Raw genomic sequence first — 19942 nt, 5'->3', positions numbered from 1 at the left:
GGACCACGGACTAAAAGTGCTGCCTGCGCGTCCCGTGCTACACAGGCAATTGTGATTTTCTGCGAGAGACTGGTCTCAAAACGAGATACTTTTAATCACGTATGCTGCATGTTTTGTGGACGTTAAGTAGTGCCTCTCCTATCTCCCGGTGCAGTTATTGTCACATACACAAGGAAGCAGTGTACTAGACCATCTACCAAGCAGTCTCGTTAGTTCTCGTCAAAGAGCCTGTATCTCTCTAGAAAAAAACATGTGGTTGATCCCTCTTATATAGGAATCGGTATAGAACACGAAAGTGAAACGTGTCTTCACAGAAGTAGTGTAATGTTTATTGCACATTGATATATAATGTCTATTGGTGTTTTGTGGCTAAAGCGCCCTTAGGCGTTGATGCACCCACGCTGACGCCTGGTGGCACGTCTCCTCCATCACGACTACCAACGTCGATGACCATGAGCAACCGTCGTGCATATGGAAGCTGCACTACGCTGCACACGCTAGCACAACGCGAAAGACGAAGCACGTAACTGACACACTAATACAACGCGCAAGACAAAGCACGTAACTGAATCGTCACCGAGTCAAATCAGCGCGTACAGCGCGTCGTAATTGCAGCCTCCGCGATCAACTTCAGAAACATTTTCAGAGCTAATTGCGGAGGCCACGCTCCGCTGTGCTGAGTACGGTGAACGCCACCTAGGTGGCGTTGGTAGTGCTTCTTGATGCCAGCGTCCCTTCGAATGCTGGCATCGAGGCGTCGTAGTGCTGAGACCACCGAAGCGTTCACTGTCGGTGCGCGTTAGTGTCATAATGCAGTACTTCTCTTTTATTGCGATAGCAATTATATGGACACTCAAAAGCAGATTTCTGCCGTCGGCGTCGCCGTCGCCGTGAGGTTCCGTATGACGTCAATGGAGATGAAATCGGCGCCGCGCGCCGAACGCTGTATGTGCGAGTGAAAGAGCGCGAGGGGCGCGCGCTTTTACGGGGAATGAACGCACGGCGGAGAACAAACGCGCGTTCTGAGCCGTGCTCCCTTAAGGGCTGCAGAAGTAGGCGTCTCTTTCCTCCTTTACAATCACCATATATGTAGAGCAAACGCGCCTTCTTCCGACGCGCGAGACGCCGTGGGGGAGGGGGGAGGAGGAAAGGGAGGCGACGTTTAGCTGTGGCACAAAATGCCTATTTATATAAAACGTTGTGAGGCGAGAAGGTGGTAAAGACTTCCGACGCTGCTCGACAAGTGTCCCGTTCTGATCTCGTCGAAAACCTCCGAGCCGCCCCCAGAGGCTCCGGCAACAGTCACCAACGCCGCGCGCGTTTTGTGCGAACGCAGGCAAAACGCCGACGGCGTCGACAACAGTTCTGCGTGTTGCCGGTGCTGCTGCATGTCCAAGTTTGTACAGCTGATAAAACTACTATCCTTACTCCGTATAGCTCTCTACAAATTTGCTATCGCAATTGATGCTTCGCCTTTCGGGTGAAACTGCGACAACTTTTCTGCTCGTAGGCGGCGGCACCGCCCCGAGCAAGAGCGCGGGTACACGGAGGAGTATTAGATATATAAGGCGCGTCTGTGTAGCTCTCTGCAAATGCGTTTGTGGCGCAATGGGTTAAACGCTCGGCGATCTATTGTCGCGGACCGAGAGGTCGTGGGTTCGATTTCCAAATTTTGCATGTTTGTGGAACTTTTTCTTCTGGTTTCTTTCTTTGTATTATGTTCTATGACGTATTTCCGTGACGGAAATACGTCAGTGAAGTCTTGGTGGACCCCGGCATAAGAGGCATGTAGGGGATATTGTGGTACAGAGATATGATAATTTATTTTTCATCAACTACCAAGTATTTGAACGTTCGGAACGCAATAATATCTATATATCTATCTATCTATCTATCTATCTATCATCATCTATCTATCTATCTATCTATCGATCTATCATCGATCTCTACATCTATCATCTATCTATCTATCTATCTACTACTGTCTACTATCTATTCTATCTATTCTATCTATCTATCTATCTATCTATCTATCTATCTTCTATCTATCTATCTACTATCTATCCTATCTACTAGCTACTATCTATCTATCTACTATCTACTAGCTATCTATCTAGCTATCTATCTATCCGCCCGTGCCGGTCCGTCTAATCGAAGGCTAATTAATCTTATCGAATCTCGTTTTCTATGGAAGGCAGGCTCCAGTAGTCGCAGTAACGTCGTATATTCGGCCATGTGGAAATCCGTTACCAAATACACCGATCGGACACTCATGTATACAATTAGCATCCGAAATTTCGAAAATACGACACCCCCTCCTTACCTGTTGGTCCTCGCCGTTGTCGAACGCGTTGAAAACGTCATACGGCAGGCACGACAACAGGTCGATGGTGAACCATGACTTGAGGTAGTTCATGCGGATTATCTTCGGGTCGGACACCACCTACGACGCGAAGAGAGAGAAACTAATAAGTATAATCCACGTACCGAGGATATACCGCGTGTTTCGATGAAGGCTGTCTCAGAGTATCAGTTGGGAATTTCAGGACAAATTGATAATTTTTGAACTACGCGGACCAAGATACCTGAATTTGCGCGATAATGACTAATACGATGATTAACAAAATTTCGGTAATTAACATTTAGTGCGGCAGCAGTTGAAAGATCGAACCTACCAATTCAAGTATGCCTCTGAAGGGTACCTGATCATGTAAACTACGGCTGCCATATTTATGTCCACTCATCATGCAACGTCTCGCATCGTGGCCTTTGAGGCACAATACTAAACAAATGAGTGAGTGAGTGAATGAACGCATGAATGTATGAGTAAATAATAAGGCTCCTGTTCCCCTTCGCGTAGGCTCGCGAAGTACTAGCACGTGACTAACCAGGCCAATTAATGAGAATTTAGCTTTGAATAAAGTTGACTGTTCTGAAATTCACCCGCCTAATCAATCATCACACACTAATATAACTCACTCACTCACTCACTCACTCACTCACTCACTCACTCACTCACTCACTCACTCACTCACTCACTCACTCACTCACTCACTCACTCACTCACTCACTCACTCACTCACTCACTCACTCACTCACTCACTCACTCACTCACTCACTCACTCACTCACTCACTCACTCACTCACTCACTCACTCACTCACTCACTCACTCACTCACTCACCGAATCGCCTGTCGGAACAGACAAGCCTTCACCGCAAGCTCTCACCTCTCCTCCGGGTCCGACGAACGTGGTGTGGAAGTTGAGCACGATGTCGATGAAGAAGATGACGTCCACGATGGAGTCTAGCACGAGCAACGACACGTCCTCGCTCGTCTTGTTCTTGAAGGCCACGTTGTACGGCACCATGATGGCCGTGTAGAAGGTCAGGCACAGGATCACCCAGTCCCAGATGGCCTTGAAGGCGCAGTAGTGGAGCAGGATGTGCGGCGGCGTCTTGGGCGCCTCCTGGCGGTATTGAGGAAGCACCTCGGCGTTTAGGCTCATCATGTGCGCGATCTGCGACTGGCGCGACGTGCCGGGGCCAGCGTCCGCCTTGATCGCCGCCGGAAGGTGCGACGAGAACTGCACCAGCACCGACCGGCTCCGGGTCACCGAGCGGGCAAGCCGGGCGAACTTGCTCAGGCCAGCTGCGGCGGGGACGACGGGATCAGACGGCAGGAACGCAATGTGAAGAGCAGACGACAAGAGTGGACGACGGGAGCAGACGATAGCAGTAGAAGACACCAGCAGACGACAGAAAAATGAGGGAGGGCAAAAATTAAGATTTACATAAATAAGGAGCGACGAGATGTAGGGTAAGTTTGCAAAGACACCTAAGGTGCTGAGGTAAAGAGATCAGCGACGGCACTTTCAAGGCAAAAAGAGCGCCGCGGTAGCAGGAGCGCACACCGAGCCCCAGTTCTATTACTTCTACAAGACATTCTTAGGGCAGATTAAACGCTCATTAATTGCGGCCAGAGCGCGTACTTTGATTAATAGAACACCAATTTGTCTGTCTGTCTGTCTGTCTGTCTTATCTAATCTAAATCCTATGTAATCTGAATCTAAAGGCCCCTTCCCGTACCTTTGGAGACGTCGTCCTCTAGGGGCTGCTTGAGCGCCGTGATGTCTCGGAATGTGAGCAGGAAGAGGACGACCATGTCCTTCTCGTTCTTGATGGGCGCCACGTGTAGCAGCAGCCACAGCGGCGTGCGGTTCTTTCGGTAGAGAAGTATCTCGAGCTGGTCCTGTGCGTGCGCGTCCAGGCAGTGCTCCAGCTTGCTGATGGTGGGCCGGTCGGTGAGCTCGCCGTACATGAAGCTGCAGCGGCAGCTCTTCTGCATCACTTCGGCCCGGTTGTAGCCGGAGATCTTGCAGAAGCTCTCCGAGCAGTACACGATCGGGTAGTCCACGATCTGCGCGTTCGCCAACAGGAAGCTGCAGTCCGCTGCGAAACGAGAAAACAGAGAGACTTAACATGAAGGATAGTTCGATACGAACGTAGTTATCAGAAACTTACGAGTTCTATATGGCACTTTTTTTTCTGCGTAGCCTGGGCATTCCTGATGAAATCAAGAGCGCACGCCTACGTGCACGTGTTTGACCAACACAACGTATTAAGCCAATTCGAGGCCGCGGAGCTGTGCTTGAATATATTTAAATTCTTTGCTGATGCCGTGGTCTCCAAACTTTTGCTCGCGACTGTACATCTCTCCTGCTGCGGTGCAAAGTAAATGAAGAACACGCAGGCATTCCGTTTGTGTGTCCTATTATTTCTATGAACTTTAATTTGTCTACTGAAGCAACAGATTACACAAATAACACATGTTGCCCCGAATAATTTTCGAAGTGTCACGTGTCACTATGAGTGACGTCACAGCACTTACACATGTACGTAGGCGCACTTGCACATATACTTCAACCCTACGGCTTGGAGCGCGGAGTCCGCGAGAATGGCAAACGGCGTTCGGTTTGAAATTTCAGCTGTTTCAGTGGCGTGTAGCGATGTAAAGCTTAGCAGACACGATCGTTAGCGCGCATTGTATGCGCTGCGCTTGTCAGCTAAAAATGGCCTGACCTGGTGAGGTGCCCTTTAAGGCCCCTTTAAGGGGGGGGGGGGGGCTTAAGGCCCCCGCCTTAAGTAGGCACAAGCACATACTGAGATGGAGTTGCTATAGGCTGGCATGCTACTCCAATGTGTGGCCGGTTGATCAAAGAAGAAGAAGCTATTTCCTGGCATGATACTGTGGGTACCGCTCAGTGGGTCGTAAATACGATATTCCTTTAAGGGGCGCGGTTATACAGAATGGATTGTACACCAAGATATTGCGTTAAGAGGAAAAGCGCCGATGAGTTTGAGATTCCCATATTAGTGACAAGTGCACTCAAGTGCTGAAAGAAATAAGCTCCCGGGGCGTACGCATCAATAGCAGCGGACGAGAAACATAGTAGTGTTTATCTATTGACACAGTACTGTTAGCCTTACAAAGGCTGACAGGAACGTATACTTCTTGCCACCCCCCCCCCACACACACACACATACTCACTCACTCACTCACTCACTCACTCACTCACTCACTCACTCACTCACTCACTCACTCACTCACTCACTCACTCACTCACTCACTCACTCACTCACTCACTCACTCACTCACTCACTCACACACACACCACACACACACACACACACACACACACACACACACACACACACACACACACACACACACACACACACACACACACACACACACACACACACACACACACACACACACACACACACACACACACAACACACACACACACACACACACACACACACACACACACACACACACACACACACACACACACACACACACACACACACGCTCTCTCTCTCTCTTTCTCTAAGATGAAAGTCACCTGCTTACGCGTCACATCATGCCTGAAAACACTAATTTCGCTATAATGGTCACCCATGGCAGTATATCTTGTAGCGCAAGCGCACCATTTCAAATCGTAGCGCGAAGAACCACGCGAGATGCTAATGCAGAAAATGACTTCGCTCAAAAGGCACGGTAGAACTCTGCGGCCTCATCATCGTTGAACAAATAGCAGCAGCAGCTGCACTCCGGCGCTGACTCGAACTGCTCGGATTCATGTAAAACACTGGAATTCAACGGCAGCGTTCCTCCGCGTCTGTTCAGTACCTACGCGCTTCAAACGTGCGTTAAATGACGGGGAGTCTGGAAAAAAGAGAAGGGGGATATACTGTATGTTCCGGATTATACTCTGCACCCAGTGTGTATGTAACCTGCGTTCATATAAAAAAATAATAATAATGAAAAAAAGGGATTACGTCTAAAAAAAGAATTACATCTTTTTTTTTTGCCTTACCTTAAGGGCAAACCTTGCAATAGAGAGAATTGAATTAATTAAGTCAATGAATAACTTAAATGAGTTAATAAATTTTGACCGCAGGTTCAAATGTGTGATTAGTCCGCACTTGTTGTACCGTAGGCATTCCTGCGGAAAATACAGCGGTTTGACCTAAAAATATTGATATACTTTAATTGTTCGCAACTAGTGCATTCGGCCAATTGACAAAAAGAGAAAGGATAGGTGGTGAGTCCTATATGTTAGATTGCATTTTATCATAATTTCATGGCCGATTTCACTATATGTGTTATCACGGTAGACAGATCCAGGCGCCGTCAAGCCCCGGTTTTCTTTTTATTTTTTTCTTCTTCTTTCTTGCTTTTTCAGGATGCTTTTATGCACTATTGCAGTCATTCTGATGTCCGTCAGAGCGGGCACTCTCCATCGATGGAACCCCAAAGTGCTACGCCACAATTTTATTGTGGAATAAAGTGATACTGCAGCGCTCAGCGAGGATTCTAACTTCGACCTTTTACTCTAAAAAAGATACCGCGCTCAACAGTGCAAAACAGACTGACATAATATTGTCCAGCTGACGCACCACTACTTCGCAGTGCACCATCTTTTTTTAAGCTTGCCTACGACCTTAGAAATATGATTCATGAATCAGTCAGCAGCCTGAGCCCGCGCCACGCGAAATTTCAACTTTTAAACGGTGAAAGTCCGCGGACTGTAGTCCGGAGGATGCGGTACGTAGACACCATCGCGGGAGTGAGTGAGCGAGTTGTACACGTGTCTACACCCAGTGCGGTCTCCGGAAAATGACCCATTCAGCGTTCTTCTCGGAGATGCTTTCTTTCTTTCTTTTTTTCATTTCCTGTCGTTTCTTCAAGCGTTCTGTCTAATAGGGGGCCCGTGTGCTCTGCCGGCCGATATACGTCGGGACATAGAAGATAAAGGAAAAAAAAAGTTATGATGCAAAAATATCATAAAGGAAAGAGTTTAGAGGAAAGAGGCGGAAAAGGGGTGTCGGGTCACATGGCTCTTTTTCGGAAGTACTTTTAGTCCGGAAACGGCGGGGTTCGCGCGCCAGGTGGGTGTCTTCTCTCAATTGATTTTTTTTTATTCACCGCTTCTCGACTCGTACAGGTGAGAGAAAGAGAGAGAGAGAGAGAGAGAGAGACAAAAAAGCTACAGAGTCAGAATTAAAGAAGTTACGACAGAAAGAAAGTGCGCTATACGCTTCTTTTTACTCGTCTAAGGACTGCGTATAGTGTGTTTCTTAGCAGTACACCTGAAGACCACCAAGCATGCAGTGCTTCGGAGGGATGGGGCGAAGCGCGGGGGGGGGGGGGGGGGGGGGCACGCTGTGGAGTCCTTACCGACCTCCCACGATGCGTTGCGCAGCGTCAAAGAACGACCCCGCGGGTGACGGCGTTGCGATAAGCGAGCTCGTTTGCAAGCCACTGCGATGCTCCGACTGCTAACCTCCTCCTCCTCCTCCTACCCAACCACCAATACAAGCGTGGCCCGTTTCCTTCTTTCCTTAGCCTCGACATTGGCCGCCCCACCTGTCCCATATTCAGTTTCCGTTTCCTGGCATGCGATGCAAAAAAGATTAAGACGACGCGTAACTACGAGGAATTGTGCTGTAAGGAACAGTGAGTGCGTCATGGTATGCTGCTGACTATACGGCGCGTACAGAAACCACGTTTAGTTTCCGAATCCTAGGAATAGAGAGAAAGAAAAAAAATTAACAGCGAAAAAGAAACCTTAAACAACAAAAACAAAAGTAACAAACATAAAGGGGGAAAGCTTGCAAAACTAACCAATAGACGTCGTGGAGATACGAATTTCTGCTCCGTGACGTCGACGGAACGCGCGATGACGTCAAGGCGAACGCGTGAAAGTAGGCGGTTCCTGTCGCGCTTCGCGCGTTCCACGTGTCTCAAACAGATTCGAGCGAGCTTGCGGAAACCCGAATTCTGGCATGCTGATATTTTTGAGCCAATCGGAGATTACAAGATGGGGGATTAGACGGCGTGGCGAAATTCTACAGTGACCGCTACGGTGGTTATGCACTGGCAATCATCAAGGCCACCGTATTGTTGCATAGCCAGCATGGTGCAAAGCTACGCGTCGCCTCGATTACTTTGTATCCGGCAGCACAGTGGAATCTGTGATTATAGGACAATTTGGCGTGTGTGACGTCACGGCAGTATAGCCCTTATAGGGCTCCTGTTCCGTGCGGTACGGAGAGATGGACACGACGGCAGTACGCCGGAGAGCACGAGAGGATGCCTCGACGACAAGGACATCAGGAAACACAAGGAGGAACAACCCGCTAGTTCCGACTAGCTTATTGAAATGATGCAGAAGCTAATAGAGAGCTTTAGAAAAGGGAATGCAAGCGTCTTGCTTACACAAGAAACGAAGCCCTATACGGGCTTTACTGGTAGCTTGGAGGAAATGGCACAAAAGGAAACGACGCATGAAACTGGAAGACCGGACACGTGCCAGGACAGATGACAGGAGGCACCTGTCCTGTCTTGTGGTGTTGTGTGTTGTCCGGCTTTGTGTCATTTCCTCTAAGACAAACTCGTACCAACTAGGCCGAAAAGTCGTATACCCAAGTGACTTGCCTGTGCAACCGGAACCCAAGCCATTTGCGTTCCCTAATCTAAAGCATGCTGAAGGTGCCACCTAAATTCCTCTGTTCAAGTGACTTGGTTGAACTACTCTGACACTCCCGCATTATTCTTTATGTGTGTGCGTGTGCATACGTTCGTTTTCTATCTCTCTTCTCTGGGTGTGATTTTCATTTTTTATTTTTCTGTCTCCCCTTACCACTTCTCATATGAAGGGTAGCAAACTGGTTGTTTATCTTCCGGTTAACCTCCCCACCTTTCGCACCTGATGTGTCTCTCTCTCTTTCTCTGATCTAAAGCTTTATAATAACGCAGGCAACAAATGTGTTTGTTTGCCTTCTGCGCCGCAGCTTCAAGGAACCTCAGTTGACTTTAGATGGCAACGACATAGACAGTAAAACCTCCTTATAACGATGTTGAAGGGACAAGTAGAATTAGTTATATCCATTACTTCGTTATATCCATTATTGCATATGCTGCACTATGAATCTCTACGGAGATTTCCAGGTGAATTTCACTGACTTTGTTATATTCATTATTTCGCTATATCCCACTTCGCTATAACGAGGTTTTACTTTGTAGAAATGATACTTGCACAGGAAGTGAGCTGTCGCACGACTGGGTTTATTAGTAATCTCTGGCGGATGCCCCCGTCCCGCAGTGGATATAAAATAAGCAGATGACGACCATAGGAACTCAGTTCCGCAAATATACATTAGACGGAGGAACCCGTACAAGACAGGAGTTGACGGAAAGATGGAGGTTCAAAGGGATCGACAGGCGTAAAACCAGGAGTGTCGTCGGAGTCAACGTTTAAAAACAAGGACAAAGGAGAGACACACCTGTTCCGTTTCTCTTATTTCTCAGTGTATTTATTTTTTTCTTTTTGCGTGCCGCGCCGCCTGTACTAGCATAATGAACCAACTTCCCAAACTAAAGTTTGATCGAGACAAGGGGAGTTGGCTTCGTCTCCTTAGACAAGACCTTTGTCCGCTTGTCGAAACGTTGGTTACATTTGAAAATCCTTTTAACAGTGAAGCTGTTTAAGCCAGCCGTAATTTGTGGTGCATATCAAGAAACTACCAGGAAAGAACCACTAGCAGCCACGCTTGCAGAACATGCATTTATGCGAACCACATGATTGTGTTCTAGCGTCGTCGTCTTCGTCCACAGCTGGCGCGTTCGTACGCTCGTGCTCTGCGAGGTGAAGAGGTTTTGCGCGCTATGAGAGCGAGAGAGAGAGAGAGAGAGACGCAGTCACGGAGCGGGTCTCCTGGAACGCGATGTCGGTATTGGAACGCGGTGTCAGTGTTGCAAGCTGCGCTATGCAACGCGCAGTGACGGCCGTAAGTCCGAGATGCGCAAAAATAAATTATCATCATCATGAGTAATAAGATGAAAAGTGCGCGTGCACTTCCGGAAAATGCTGGACTATGATCGCCCAGCTTCGCTGTTTCAAGCGTTGCGCGGCCGAGTGCAAGGTTTTTCCTTTTTTTTTTTTTTCAAACCACTGTTGACAACCAGGGGAAGAATGTTTCATGAAAGGTAAACAATTATCAACCGTCCACGAGGGTACAAAGGCAACCACGAAAGCTTCACGATAACGCTTGTCACTATTTTCCTCACTTTTACTTTTTCTGTACTACAACGTCGCAGACTAAAACGTACTAGCTCTGGCCGACCTCCCTACCTTCAATTTCTCTCTACTGTGCATATATTTTATTTATTACTATCTCTCTTTCCCTCTATGTTTACTAACATGGCTCAAAACAAGAGATAGAATGAGATAGAAGAGAGGTAGGACAAAGATAGAATGACAGGCTGAAGACAAAGTGCTAATAAAATCAATTTAAATGCAATCAACCTTTCATCTGGTCTGACTTCTCAATTACGCACTATTCTTTTCTTGTCAGTTTTACCTTTCCTGGATCTTTGTTTCACCACCATAATTATCTAAACCACCACCACCAGCACCCCCACCCCAATCATAATCATCATCTTCGTCATCAATAGCGTTTCTAATAATGTAGTCTCTTGACCAGTGTGAAGTGCGCGCCCACTACGATACATAACACAACCGTGACTGAACGTGCGAAACGACTCGTCGTTTCAAAAGCCCGGTTCTTTTCTTTCTGTTATTGTGCTTACTGCTTCGGTTATCAGGCACAATCTTCTAGCCACGAATCCGCGTCCGAAAGCCGTTATGATAATGTAGGTGCTGTTTTCCATTCAGGACAAGAATAACGGAGCCCTATTTACACGGCTCTGGGTGTTCTCCGTACAAGCGCAGTTAATTACTTTCTTTGTGCAAGGCAGCGCTTGAAAAAGCAAACGCATAGCATGGCAAGCTACAAATACACATCCAAAAAAAAAAGAACAAACTTTCGTAACGAGCTTGCTTTTACCCATCTGCTTTCGCTTTTTTTTTTTTTCGAGATGGAGTGAGACGGCGATTTATTAGAAAGAAGCCTAGAAATCGACCCGAACTACTGTGCTCTAGCCTAGCTAGCTACTCAGCAATATGAAAACAAAGGGAGAGGAGGAAAGTGACGATGATGATTATGAGGCGAGGGAAATAGATAGTAGAAAAGCGTGTGAAAACGAGGACTGCGTGAAGCGGGGTAGAAAGCGAGGCTGCAAACAGAGCTGCCCAGCTCTCGCCCCTGGTAAAAATAATACCTTGTTATACTTTAGACGCTGCATTAGCTTTAACCCAGTTGAAAGAGAGAGCAATAGAGAGAGAGAGAGAGAGAGAGAAGAGAGAGAGAGCGAAAGAGAAAAGAAACAAGGTAAAGATCGCAACACGTTTTCCAACGTTTGTGAAAACATTTAGCGAAAGAAAAGCTTATTGTAATTGCCCACGAAAAGACAAAGCTCATACCGTAGGAACATGTAATAGATACGACTGCCTAATGGAACAAAAAAAAAAAAAATAAAAAAAATAAGAACCGGGCATCGTTTTCGACGCGGGATTCATTAGCCTTGAGCTCACGCCGACCGTTCAAAAGCCATTACATCCAATCTTCCCCTCCCACTTGCTTTAATTTTTCATTCTTCTTGCTTCTGAAGTGTTCAGAGAAACCTTCCGCTGGTAAACTTCTGACGCCGTTCCGGCGTATCGACTGTTTAGGAATGGCCGGCAGTTGCGACAGAAATCAAAGCCGCGAAACTGCTCGGGAACACGCGACGAGCTAAGATAATGCCAGAAGCGTAGATGTGTATCCGTATACACGAGAAGATGTGTAGCGTAGCCTGTGCAACGGTGCGATTTCGTTTGAGAACCGCAAACTGAAATACTGCTCGCAGCAATATACCACCTCTTCGTGGTTCTTTCTAAATTAGGATGTTTCATTGTTGGTTATTGCAGGTCAGTTCGATTAGGCCCGCAAATCCTGAACTGCAGTTCAGAAGGTGCCTAAGCTCGCTCGGTGCAACACCTCCGTCTCTCGGTGCTGTCCCTTACAAAAATGGATTTAGACAGTCTAAGGATTGTCCATAAACCATTCTGTGTTTGTCTATAGAGATTGTCTGAATAAAAGTAAATGAAAAGTGAGATGATGTCTATAACGAGTATAAGAATTTCTACAGATATTTTCTTCTGAATATTCAATAGACGGTAGTCGATAAAAAATTGTAGGACAATGAGTAATTACACTGGCCATAGACCAGTCTATAGACATTCTACGAACAATACTCGATGAAAAGTGTAAGGCCACAGGTATGTCCACAGACTAGCCTATACACAGTGTCTTGAATTTGTCTATAGAAGTCCAGTAGATTTAATTATACAGAATCTATTAACCGTATAGACGAATGTTAATAGACTAAAATAATTTTCAAGGGGGATGAGAAGCACACCAAGCAATTTCTGCGCTATGCTGTTGGGGTTGTCTATACGAGATGCCTCTCAGGCTGCCAAAACCATGCCGTCCAAACGGGCCGACGGGTTAATGACCGTCTGACGGATCATTGTAACAACCGAAATAATACCGGTGTCACACGTACACTTCTGATCGCAATTGGGGCCGATCCGGATTGAGCTTGATCCGGATCGGGTGTTGCTAGATGGTCATTTGCGATCGCGATCTTGCAGGATCCGGATCCGGCTGATCGCGATCCGAGAATCGCGATCACGCCCCTTGATCGCGATCGCAGGCTGACGTCTGCACCCTCAAGCGCAGTTTTATGAAAACGCCAAAAAGAAAACGTGAAGGCTGCTCAATAAAAAGGTTTCAAAGCCTTTTTATCCGCAATAGTAAGATGTAAAATTGATATAGTGTCCACATTTAACCATATTTTGGCGATCTCAATTGGTAGCCAAGACATTCTGCAGTTCTGAGAGTTGCCGAAGATCAGCAGATGATAATAACTCGATCCGGATCGTTGGACCGTGTAGCAGCGATCACTGTTGATCGCGATCGAGAAATCCGATCCGGAACGTCCCCGATCGCGAGCAGAAGTGTACGTGTAACACCGGTATAAGTTAGATGGTGCGCATCTTAGCGTACACTGCAATGCCTGCGCATGCGCGCCGTTCTTTTCGATTGTTGATATTCCCGGAGGACAGGAGTGGCAATGAAACAGTACGTGAACTCATGGAGGAATACTTTATCAGAAAGAAAGGTGCCGCGTGTGTCAGTGACACTTCAATTACCGTATATTCTACAGAGACGCACCTGCTTGAGACACATTTGAAGTATAGTAGAGATGAACTATCTCTGTCACACCATCTGTGTATTGTGTTTGCGGCGCGTCTGCCAAGATTGCGCTATGAATTATGTCTTTTGTATCGTTAAATCAGTTTGCTCTTTGAGTATTTCCTTCCCTCCGTGCATCTTTTGCCACGCTCAAAAAAAAAAAAAAGTTTAGCAAACCCCACCCGCTTAGCCAAAGAAGTAGACCTGTTCGCGTGTCCGCGTTATCACTCGCCACCTAGCGGTCGTGCCGAGAACCAGCAAATCCCTTTTTCAGTCTTGAAGCGAAACGGGTTGTCGCATATTACGGCTCGCGCTGAAAAGCTGGCTTGTAGTCCTCAATCAAATCGTCGTGATGCCGGTGCGCACGAGCCCGGATAAAAAAGAAAAAAAAAGAGAAAACTGACGCCGAAATACTTTCTCCGCGTACGATTATGCGTTTCATCGCGGCCGAAAGACAGCAATGCATCATTCCATCGTTTCCCGAAAGAACCAGACGACGCGCTTCGAAGGGCGACAGTGATAAGAAAACACTTGGAAAAAGGTGACTGATTCTACAAGCTGGTTTGCTCGAAACACTTCGCTCGGGACGACTTTTTTCTTCCAAGTGAGTAGACCATTGCGTTCTCTTTATATATCTTAAATATGATGCCGGCATTTCAAATCGCGGAGTCTGCGCTCGTTTAGGCAGGCGCTTTAATTACAGTGACATACGCTTAATAGCTTTAAATTAATGCTTCAAACAGCAGGGATATCCTCGCTATTTCCCATTGATCCGCAGCCACGGTAACAGCGAAATATAACTAGCTCGGAAGTTCTGTAGTAGATGATAACACGCGTTAGGCCGCGAGGCAACATATCGTTTTCATAAAAGGCTTTAGTTCGTGCGGAGTAAGCAGAAGACGCTGTTTTCTCGTTCAACGTGGCGAGTTGTCAGTTTAGTTCCTCGCAAGAAATTTAGGAGCAACTTCAAATAGTGCTCGTTCCAGCTTTGGAGCAATCGACCTGCGCACAGCGCCGCTGGTTTTGCATTCTGACACTGCACGCGCACGTAGCTAAATACTGTTGCAACTGCTTAAACTCGTTTCCAAGTCATGCTTTTAAGCCAATAACAACGACTTTGCTCAAGAGCTGGACATGTGTGCCTCAGAATAAGCGGTGAACTTGGTATGTATCCGAAAAAAAGAAAAATTGCGCTCATAAAAACGCGCCAACTATTCATCACTTAATATACAATACAGCTCTGCGCACGGACAATTGATAAGCGTTTGCAGCGAAGAAAAGCCGGAACACGGCGTTTGTAAACTGAGTAGTCTGTTATTATCACTATTTCTGCGGGTAGGTGAGTTTATAGTCCACGGCTAATTTTGTTTGTACATATGCCATGCGGCCAGTCCATCGAGTATATATATATATATATATATATATATATATATATATATATATATATATATATAGAGAGAGAGAGAGAGAGAGAGAGAGAGAGAGCAGAGATTATTCAGTCTTGCAATATATGGGATATGCGCAACATTCTTTCCGTGATCGACCCGGATTGAATGGTAAGCAGCCATTATGATAATGTCGTTACGTAGGGAAAGCTGGTAATAAAAAGGCAGTGTTAGAACGGCGTTTCAGCGCCTTACGTACACTTTATGGGGCGCTACGGTTTGCGTCCCTAGAATAGATTTAGTTCAACGCACGGGAACGCAAACGTAAACAGAACGCTAGTGCATGGGGCGCCATATGATGCCTTATGTCAAACCAGTTCATACCAAGGCAATCCATTAGCACGCACCTTGCCGTTGCTGTATGTGCCGACGCGTAAAATCGTCAGGCTTGCAGACGCCAGAGTCGCCCAAATATCTCACAACATAGATGGGCTATAGGCGCTCATAACTATCGTTTCAGAGGAGTTCAGAAGGAACGAAGAAGCTTAATTAACCATTAACTGGCAATCAACTGTAATGAGAGCGCGGCCACCACGACAATTCGCACTGAAGCCACGGCGGCCGCCATGCTTCACCACGCTGTTTCTGTACATAAAGGTTGCGTTAAACTCGGCGTACACACACGGAAGTCTTTCAAGATAGAATGCGTTAGCAGTGGCTACACATTTCGGCTCCAATGACTGCAGCATCAGCCAATACGGCGCGGGCTTCTTGGCCACTACTTCTTAGGTGGGTGAACCAATTTATTAAATCGACTACGTGCGTCAGTATAACGGACGTAAAGCGCTGGAGCCCAATAGCCTGCTGCGCATGCGCAGCGCGCAGACAACGCTATAGGCCTATTTCTCTGTGCGCATACGCAAGGCGTTTACGTCTGCTCGCGAACGCAATTCCAAAACTGTCCACAGCGTCGAAACCTCCATTGAAATGTTTCAATCGAATCATATGTGGCGCTCGCTCCGCTGTGAACGATCAACCGCGGAAGTCTGTGTCAGTACTTGTCGCCGGAAAGGGTGCAACTGCGTGTTGGGTATGACGGGGCTAGCATATTAATTTTTTTCACTCGCGCTCGTCGAAAGTAAGAACAATTGCGTTGTCCGGGAGAGGAAAACAACTCGGAGAAATCGATCAATACGCAGAGCGAATGCAGGCAAACACAACGCACGCGCTTCGCTCTTCGAAATCGACTCTGCCGCACCTTGGAAAATGTCACAGCCCTCCGCTGCTCGGCCACTTGTCGCACAAATAGGCTCGGTAAACGCGCGCGAGGTATTTCGGTACTATGCGATTTCCTTCAAAGGAGTAGTGCAAACGTGCGATTTACACAATTTCTTGTTGTTGCTTTAAATTGACGTGGTTGACGTTGAAACCGCAGAAAATATACTGGGAAGCCTCAGAGCGCCCTGACTGATTTACTATTAAAGATTTTCTTAAGATCTGCTTAAGAGTGCGTTGGCGTTGGCGACACCGAAGTGCTTGGTGCGCGCTTTTCGGAAACTGTCAGTTGGAACGGCCATGCGCATTTCGTAGCACATTCTAAGGCGGGATGTCTCGAAATTGGTGATAGCTCAAGTACTTCTGTGAAGCAGCCATGACTTAACTACCGCTCGGCTTCAATTTCGCATTTGGAAGATGTGTCATAAAGCGAATAATTGAAAACGTTGTCAGTGGATCGTTTTAATGAACTCTGGATTATTGCGATTTCTCACGCAAGTAACGTCCGCCTCTGGCATCAGGTGCACCCCGAGAGGCGAAACAGCGTTACCTGTTAGAAGGTGCTTCTTTTTTTTTTCTTTCTTTAAATTGTTTGAACTGTACAAAAGAAAGAAGAAAGAAACAGGTCGTACACCCCGAACTGGTTTTGCTTCAACGAACCTCGTCCATCGTGGTCGATAAAGCACACCGTAAACGCAAGCCGGTTTTTCTTCTCTCTCGCTTTCTTTAACTCCCCCATCCCCCTCCTCACTTGTAGGGTAGGAAACTGGACAAAGTCTGGTTAACCCTTCCTTCCTCCCTTCTTTTCTTTCTCTCTCTCTCTCTCTCTCTCTCTCTCTCGTTACAACGCACTGCGCGCTGTAGCTGCAACACCGCGCGCTACTGCGCGGAAGTTGAACGTCGGCGCGTTCGATACAGATCGCATCGTGTATCCTGACCCGATCGACGCGAGCGACGACGTCGACTCCACAATGGAGAGTTTAAGCCTGAGATCGGCGACACGCATATATGTGTGACCGTTGGGTTACCGAAGAGACCACTGAACGCCCTCCTGCGTCTTTGTTTCCCGTATACACGACGTCCAGCGCCTTCCTCTCCGGACAACATCAAATTGGCTGGACTGAAAATAGTTTTTCAGAAGCGAAGATCCTTGAATCGTGACCGTGCGCGTAGCTGGCGCAGAAAGCAACGAGGGCGTTACTGCAGCTCCTCAAGTGGACGGGTCTCTGCCATCGCATTTTTTTATAAAGACTTGCTGCGCATCTTCAAGTGTGCTCGCTACTAGAGCTCTCTCTCTCTCTCATTCCTTCTTTCTCTCTTTTCGCCCCTTTACCTCCTTCCCCCTGCGCAGGGTAGAAAACCGAACGTGCTGTTTATAAGATCCGCCTTTCCTTGCTTGCTGTCGGTCTCTCTTACCCTATCTATGCATACTTATTTTTGAATGTTTACAGAATGCCAGTAGGTTAAAGTTGTGGGCGGCGATGAGTTGATGATGATTATGGTAATGATAATGTCGACGCCATAACTAAGCTGGTGGAGCTTCACACGCTTTTAAAATAATGCGGTGACGGGTTCGGGTTCGGCTCCCAGCGCCGACTAGCTGTCTTTTCGTCCACTTTCACTTCCCTCTGTTAATTAAAAAATTCAATTAAACATACAGGTAATATTTTCTATGCTTTTGGCTTCATGTGTTAGTTACTAACAAATTGTTCCTCTGAACTGAACTGAATTTCATTTGCGACAGTGTTGAGGTCGATCAGGCAGAAAGCTAAATAAACAGCTTGACACAACCTGGCAACCCTGAACGCAGGTCAACATAATGGTAGTCAACTGAAAATAAATAAAGTACACTGTTTTCATAAACTGTTGAGTGCAATGCATCATACATCGACACGCATATCCATTTGCAAATTAACAAAGTCGTTTAAAGCCCCCCCCCCCCCCCCCCCCCAAAAAAAAAAAAAAAACGACGAAGTTTAGGCAAGTTCTGTGCACCAACTGGTATTAACTATTATTCTCACGCATGACTGAACTGCTACCGTAAACGCTAGCGCCACATTTTCCTGTGGCAATTTTTTTGTAGGGAACCCTACGACTACGGCCATCTATCATAGCCAATATCAAGGCTCTGGGAAGTGAAAAATTAAGACACAAACAAAAAATTAAACGCGTTTTAAAGCCCCGGCTTTCTTAAACTATCTCCCAAGAATACGTTCGGCGGTGGCGTAATATTCCGCGATGACGATAGCGCGCCGAAAATGTCGCACGAATTCATGTCGCGCGTCCCTATTAAGTGCTCGAACACGAAGAGCGAAAGACGGGAGGGAACCCAAGACACAAGAGGCCGAAGACGGGGAAAACCCGTCGTTAAGTTGAAAGGCTATAGCGATGGGAAAGCGTTCCCGTGCCAGCGATCAGGTTGGAGCGAGCCAACAGTCCCGTATTCCCTAAATTCTTTCCCCCCGTTCATCCCTCGTTCCCTTTTTTATAGCCCTTCCATACCATCGCTCGTTGTAATCTTCTTTTTTAGCCCCGTTCTTTTCCCGACTTCCCTCTCCTAACGTCCTTTTGTTCTTTCCGGCGCAGGAAAAGCCAGTGCAGGGACTGGGAAGGCTAAATGCGGCGAGACGAACGAAAGAAAAAAGGGAAGAGAGAGGGAGAGGGGGAAAGGTAACAGACGACGGTCGCCGAAGAGCCACGCCCGACAATCGCGCCGTCGCGTCCCCAAATCACCGAGAAAGACCGGGTCAAGGCTCTGTCGTGGTCGCCCTCCTTTCCGTACTTCCTCCCTCGCTTTTTCCCCTCCTTCACTCTTTCTACCCTAGGTTCCCCACGCTCCAGCCTTTTATTTCCCTTTCCCTCCGCGTAACAGACGATGACCGTGTGCCATTTTCTCGAGCGCCGGTCCCCCCCCCCCCCCCCCCCCCCCCCCGCACACACCCCTTCCCCGAACCTGCCGAGGAAGTCTCCCGTAACCGCCCTGCTGCGTTCGTTCGCCGCTAGAGGGCCGTCCTGAACACAGCTACTCTGGACTGCGATAGATGCAAATGCTAGACTGCCAATTGGCGTAGTAAAACCTGATTAGCTCGAGGAGGCTATATAAGTGACTATTTGTCGCCGCCCTGTTGCCGAGGGGACTACCATTAGAAATATTCTTGACCTTGGATGTTCGAAGCCAGATCAGGGTGTCTGAGAACGCGTTTTTATGGCAGAAACATTTTCAGAAGAAGACGACGGACTCGCGCTTGGCGTGTGGAAATGGTGCAGAAATTCATTAAAATATTCTGTTACAATATAATAGTACCAATGTAGCATTGAAGTTGGAGCAGTAGGCTTGCCCGAGGCGTCGGGTGTCATTCATTGAAGATGTTCGTATAACGAAGGAATGAAGCCATCTTCATTTTGTGTGACCAGGAAGAACTCGATGTCTAATAATAATAATAATAATAATAATAATAATAATAATAATAATAATAATAATAATAATAATAATAATAATAATAATAATAATAATAATAATAATAATAATAATGTTTATTCACCAAAAAAATACAGAGCAACACAAACAGGC

The 19942-nt window shown here is 47.0% G+C and overlaps 1 protein-coding gene across 1 annotated transcript in view; it reads right to left on the bottom strand.

Moving 5' to 3' along the window:
• The window catches only part of LOC119458788 (potassium voltage-gated channel protein eag), a 130326-nt gene that overhangs the window by 23339 nt on the left and 87045 nt on the right, over nucleotides 1-19942 (bottom strand). The window contains exons 2-4 of the mRNA XM_037720650.2: nucleotides 4088-4450; nucleotides 3229-3650; nucleotides 2324-2443 (exon numbers count right to left, since the gene is read on the bottom strand). Of these exons, the coding sequence (XP_037576578.1) occupies nucleotides 2324-2443; nucleotides 3229-3650; nucleotides 4088-4450 (905 nt within the window). The remainder of the gene's footprint in view (nucleotides 1-2323; nucleotides 2444-3228; nucleotides 3651-4087; nucleotides 4451-19942) is intronic.

The sequence above is a fragment of the Dermacentor silvarum genome, chromosome 7 (genome assembly GCF_013339745.2).
Source record: "Dermacentor silvarum isolate Dsil-2018 chromosome 7, BIME_Dsil_1.4, whole genome shotgun sequence".
Classification (NCBI taxonomy): Eukaryota; Metazoa; Arthropoda; class Arachnida; order Ixodida; family Ixodidae; genus Dermacentor; species Dermacentor silvarum.
The sequence above is the reverse complement of the archived record's forward strand: the minus strand, read 5'-3'. Positions and strand labels throughout refer to the sequence as shown.